This window comes from Carcharodon carcharias, chromosome 10 (genome assembly GCF_017639515.1).
Source record: "Carcharodon carcharias isolate sCarCar2 chromosome 10, sCarCar2.pri, whole genome shotgun sequence".
Taxonomy (NCBI): domain Eukaryota; kingdom Metazoa; phylum Chordata; class Chondrichthyes; order Lamniformes; family Lamnidae; genus Carcharodon; species Carcharodon carcharias.
Window position 1 is genome coordinate 66,163,445 of NC_054476.1, and position 6,000 is coordinate 66,169,444.

Below are 6,000 nucleotides of genomic sequence, written 5' to 3' on the forward strand. Positions count from 1 at the left end.
TGAAGGACAGTTCTGGGGTTGGAAGTTATCAGGCCGAAAAAGGAAAAGAACAGGTTAAACCTTCAGGAACTAAAAATCACTTTGGCCTGATTTTGGGAGAATTGAATGTCTACTTAAAAGCTCGGTATAACGTATACCTGTGAAGTGTGTTTTTCGGTTGTAGTAAAAACAAAGGGAGGTATTCTGTTTTGTGGTTTAAAGTGTAGGTTGCCTTTAAAAATAGCATTTAGTTAATAGAGCTTTTAGTTTTTGTTACAGTAAACATCTCAAAAACATGAAATTTTGTTGTGTCATTTTTTTCAGCTATTTACTGGAAGTTCAAATTTCTTTTTTAAAGTTAACAGTCTCTACGGGGATCATAACACAATAAAATCAATAGATTTATACCAGTTACTGCAGTTTTACCTGTCACAGGCCAAGGTGGAAAGCACGCTGCAGGGTTACTGATTGCTCAGGAATGTTTCTGGTCACAGTCCTGACACCAAGTGTGAGCTCATTCAGGCTCCCTCGGTCTCTGTGCTGTTGTCCCTTCCATGCTGCAGGCCAAGGTTGCTGTTAAATACAGCACCCATGACTAGGAGCAAGTGATGGGGTTGGAATCCTTGAAGTCATAGCAAAGGCCTTCACCATGCATAATATCACGCCCTATCGACTTCAACAACTTCAGACAGCACTAGGAAACTGCTTCTGCAAACTCAGACAGAGCCAGTAGAAATGAATCAGCAACTAATATGAAAGAAGTTGTTGATCCTTTTAAACAGCACTAGTAGGGATCCTTCTTGTTCCTGAACATATGTATAGGTGTACATATTTAAGAGAGGGCATCAGCTGCACTGAAGTCAAAAAATTGCAGTGCCAATATCAAATCAATATTACACGCTGACTGACGTCACTGTTTATTCTGTGTTAATCCAGCGCACGCTCCCAACACCCTCATCAAAATGGTATCTGGTGTGGGCTGTCCCAGAAGTGTGTGCACACACAGTGCAGATGCCATTTTGGGCAAAAATGGCTCCTGTAGAACAGAAACTACAGGCATAAGGGCGTTGAAATTTGCAGCCTTGTTCTCAGGATGGGAAAGATCCTGGCGAGATGCTGGCAACCATCACACAGAAACGGTGATAGTGAGCCAGTACAATCCTGATAGTGATAAGTAGTGTTAGGTGGAAAATTCTTTTTACAACTGAGTGGTTTGCAAGGACACTTCAAAGGCTATCAAGAGAGTCAACCATGTATACCAGACTAAGTAAAAGTGTAGAGCAGACTAAGTAAAAGTGACAAGTTCCACTCTCTAAAAGAAACAGGGGACAAATTGGTGCATCAAGATCCAATGCCAGGAGTGACAGGACAGAGCCCAATTCTGTATGTTTTATACAATTTATATTCAGAACAAGAAACCATCAGAATTCCAAGCTAAATGTATACAAGAAAATGTCAAGGATGAGGAGAGGTCATTGAGCCTATCTGTCCAATATTGCAATTTGAAAAGCAAATTTCATTTAAAAAGTGACCTTAATGTAATAAAACATTCCAAGACACTCTAGGGAAGCAATAATTAAATAATATTTGACACTGTCACAGAGATATTTTTTCGACAGGTGACCAAAAAGACAGTCAAAAAGTTTCAAGAAGTGTCCTAAAAGATGAGAGATATAGAAAAAGCGATAGAGAGGTTTTAGGAAGGAAATTGCAGAGCTTACGACCAAGGCTACTGAAGGCACATCACCAATGGTGGAACAAAGATAATCATGGATATGTAAGAGTGCAGAATTAGTGCAGAGATCTTGGAGGGGTTTAGGGCTAGAGGATGTCACAGAGAATGAGAGGGGCAAAACATAAAAAAAAAAGGATCAGAATGTTAAAATCATGGCGTTACCAGATCTGAAGCAAACTTAGGTCAGGGAGCAAAGGGGTGACGGTTGAACAGGGCTTGGTGCAAGTTAGGAGACAGGCAACAGAGTTGCACTCAAGTGTACCAAGGATGCAAAGTAGAAGTCTGGTCATTGAAACATTCAAGTCTAGAGATAACAAAGACATAGATGACAGCATCAGCAGGAGATGAGCTGAGGCAGAGGGGAAGACAGATGAGATTACAGAGGTGGAAATAGGAAGTCTCAATGATGGAGATACATGGGGTTAGAAACTCAGGGTCAAATAAAATGTCAAAATTGAACAGTCTGGTTGAACCTCAGGCAGTGACTAGGGAAAGCAAATAAAACAGGAACTGAAGACAATGGCTATTGCCATTAGTTATAGAATATTTAATTGGTGGCAATTTCTGCCCATCTGATACATGATGTCAGACAAGCAGCATGACAAATCAGTCAGCGAAGGCAACAGGTGAGATGGTGGTGAGGCAATGCTGGGTATTAGAGTACATGCTGAACCTGAGCTCATGTTTCCGTGTGATAAATATTCCCAACACCTAGGCTGCACTGAATTATCTGGTAGGTAATCACTTTTATCAAGTTTCACTTTTTAATCCAATTTTTTATTCAGACCCACTATGGATCAAGATATATCCACATGAATATCCAGGATTTAGCTAAATCAGTAATTCATGTGGCACTTTAAGTGCAAAAAAATGATACTTACATAAATAACTCAGGGTAGAGGGTGGGAGGAATCCTGATTCTCCTGATTTCACAAGCAAAGTCAAATAACTTATAAACATTTCACCTTCTTGGCCTCCTCTGGCCCCAGACTCTTATTCCCTGGCAGAAAGCTTCCCCATCCAGGTCCTTGGTTAAAATAGCAGTTGGAACCTGATTACTGCATCAGAGGCCAATCTGCATATTTGAAGTCAGTAATTTTAAGATCTGTGGGAGCAGCATGGGCCTGTGGCAGGCACATCAAGCTAAACCTGATAGTGCGCGAACTTAGTGTCCTGCTTGACACTGTGCTGACTTTCAAAATTCATGTCCATCACCAGAATTACCTATTCCCTTGTCCATGTCATGTAACTCTATCTCTACCTAGCCAATACTGCTGCTGACACCCTGGCTTATTTGTCTGTACAGTCAACCAGGTTCTTGAGCTCCATCTATAATATACTTCAGCTCCTCCATAACTTATATTTTCAAAAATAAAATTCATGCCAAATCCTGCTCACCTCCCACCCCCATGATTTCCTCTAGTGGCTCCTAGTCGTTAGGTGCATCAACTGCAAAATTCCTCTTGCTTGAAAATTATTTCACAGAATTCTTCTGCAACCTCCTCCAGCCCCGTTTCCCTGTGCATACCCTTTATCCTTCAACGCTGCGTGCTACCACAATATTTTTCTTGCACAGAGTTGCAATGACCAGCTTTAACCTAAGCAAAGTACAACATAGCAGTCCTCCCCTCCATCATTGTGAGGAAAAAAAACCTTTTCACACAACAAGTGGTTTGGGTCTGGAATGCACTGCCTGGAAGTGTGGTGGAGGCAGGTTCAATCGAGGCATTCAAGAGGGTATTAGATGATTATTTGAATAGAAACAATGTGCAGGGGTACGGGGAAAAGGCAGGGCAATGGCACTAGGTCATAATGCTCAGTTGGAGAGTCGGTGCAGGCACGATAGGCTGAATGGCCTCCTTCTGTGCCATTAAAATTCTTTGATTCTGTGATTGGTAGCATCAGTCATCTTGCCTATCTTCTCATGTCTTCCTAGCTTCGAGACCTCCTTGACATCTATCACTTTGACAGCACCTTTGATCTTGCTCAATTCTTTCTGCCAACTATGAAGAACTTAAATAATATTTTTATGGAGTAAAACATCCTATAAGTTTAAGTTATAAGATACAATTTAAGTTATCACAATGTCAGCAGAAACTGAGCCAGAAACTAAAACTAACTTAGCAGTGTTGTGAAACTGGATACAATTATAAGGATACAATTATAACAAGGAGGTTTATGTTACAAACAATATCATTAATTAGAATTATTTTAATTGACGCATTGATTGACTCATTGTCAACTGGAACTTTGACTAACTGTGCCATGGCAAAAAACAGTGGCTCTGTTGGGTTACTGAAGTTCTTATAAAAGGAAGCAAACTCGATAATCTCAAATCAATTTATATAACAAAATAGAGGGTGGGTAGGGAAGTACCCGACTTTACTGGATGCATTTAGAAACAGTTAGTCATAATGGTGTTATGGACCATTACCCATGAATCTGATAAGGAGCTTGCTCATTTCAACTGTCTTTCAGCTACAACTGTACTGTGTGCAGACAGAGTGGCCATTAATATTTTAGAAAATGCAATGAATGATTTCTATAAAAATAACTGAACAGAAAACAAAGCTTAATATGAGCTTTTCTCCAGGAATTCTTTGGAAATTCTATCCGTTAAAATGCAATGTCTTAAATTGATTGCTCACATGTGAAATATTTCATTCAGCCCTCAAGGTATGCCAGTCATCATTCACCTCAGGTCAGAGACACAAGCACAAATACAGGTTTAGAGTTACTTAACACCCTGCTCCAGAAATCACCAACAATCTTTATGGCTTTACCTGTCACCTGCTTTACCGAAACATAAACCAGATAGAATGTTCCAGAGGAATAAGCATCAGATACCACAGAACTCACAATGGTTGACCTCCATCTTGGGATGAACATCCAAGAATTAACCAGAGATGTGGCTTAAATTAGTTTAATGGATAACCCCAAGGCATTATTTCTTGACGTTGAGAATCACAGTACAAAGAAACTGAAGATTATTGCAAGATTCTAGTGTAGCAGAGAGAAGATTTGACAATATTACACATTTTAAATATTTAATATTCCAAAGTTGTTTTCTTAAATCCTAGTTGTCACATTTATATTTTGATTATTTTTTTATTTATTAACTTTAAATATAGATGCATGATGATAAAGCAGTACATATCTGTTTACACAGGTTGGAGCTTCACAGGGTCAGTTCTATAAAAGATATCTAATAATTATACTCGTAAAACTGATTTTGCAGATCTCAATGCACGTATATTAAATCGTGATTGAACTACTATGTATTGCACATTTGTACTCCAAAAGCGATAGTCGGCGTTAGGACCCAGGAAACCGTTACACTAAACGTTACACGAGAGAGTGCAACAATGGTGTAATTCGCAGGCAAAGACTGTACATCCAGGGTAGCCTCAGCACCGTCCAGGGGTAGTCTCTGCACCCACAATCCTCCCTCTCCCAGCTGGGAAGGCTACAAGTTACCTGCCTCCATTCGACAGGTGCATTGGGCAACCTCCGTATTCTCATTTGAACAGTAAGTTAATTCCATCCTCCCTTCCCTCTACCCAGCGAGGGGCTATGGAAATCTCAGCTCACTGCCCAGACTATCCTTACCTGAAACAGCAAGGCGCTGCCCACCAGCAACACCAGAGCATTCCGCCAACTTGGCTCCATCTCGATCCAGGAAACCGCACCAACTGCAGTGAAACTTCTTTTCCACCTTTTCTCTCTCCGTGTTTCAGTTCACGAACTTCAGTGCGCTGATTTTGTCAACTTAAAAAAATAACAAACTTCATTTTGACGTCTGTAAACTCGCAGTTGAAGCCCACAATGTACGCGGAGTGTATTAAGACACTGACCTGGGCTGGTAGAAGGAAGAAAGTTTAATTTAAGAGGGTGGGGCCCAATCTCTGAAACGTCAGAGAAACATTCCGAGCACTGATCTGCTGTAAACTCCAGTTCAACCGGCCGGGCTGGCCTAACAAACAATACATTTCCATTTACCTGGAACCTCATCAGTTAGCGACAGTCTGGGGTAAAATATTAAGACCCAGGTCTTCTCCCAATTATTTAAACTGTTTATTAAATATACCGATTCACCTGAAATGCCTTTAAAAAAATAAATATCATACATTTACCATCCCCAAGGGTTGTTATCAGACAAATTTTGCCACTGAACCACATAAGTATTAGGACAGGTAACCAAAGATTTGGTTAAAGAGGTAGACTTGAAGGAGTATCTGTGGGGAATCCAAAATATAAATCACAAATAAATACAATCAAGGAATTCA

General features: G+C 40.2%; 1 protein-coding gene across 3 annotated transcripts in view; it reads right to left on the reverse strand.

Moving 5' to 3' along the window:
• Positions 1 to 5,555, reverse strand: part of ptprja (protein tyrosine phosphatase receptor type Ja) — a 168,029-nt gene extending 162,474 nt beyond the window's left edge. For 2 of the 3 annotated variants that reach the window (XM_041198437.1, XM_041198436.1), the window contains exon 1: positions 5,324 to 5,552. In XM_041198437.1, coding sequence (XP_041054371.1) covers positions 5,324 to 5,383 — 60 coding nt within the window. In that variant the 5' untranslated portion in view covers positions 5,384 to 5,552. Of the gene's footprint in view, positions 1 to 5,323 lie in introns of all 3 variants that reach the window. The other variant, XR_005944303.1, reaches the window with a different exon arrangement.
• Between the last annotated feature and the right edge of the window lie 445 nt (positions 5,556 to 6,000).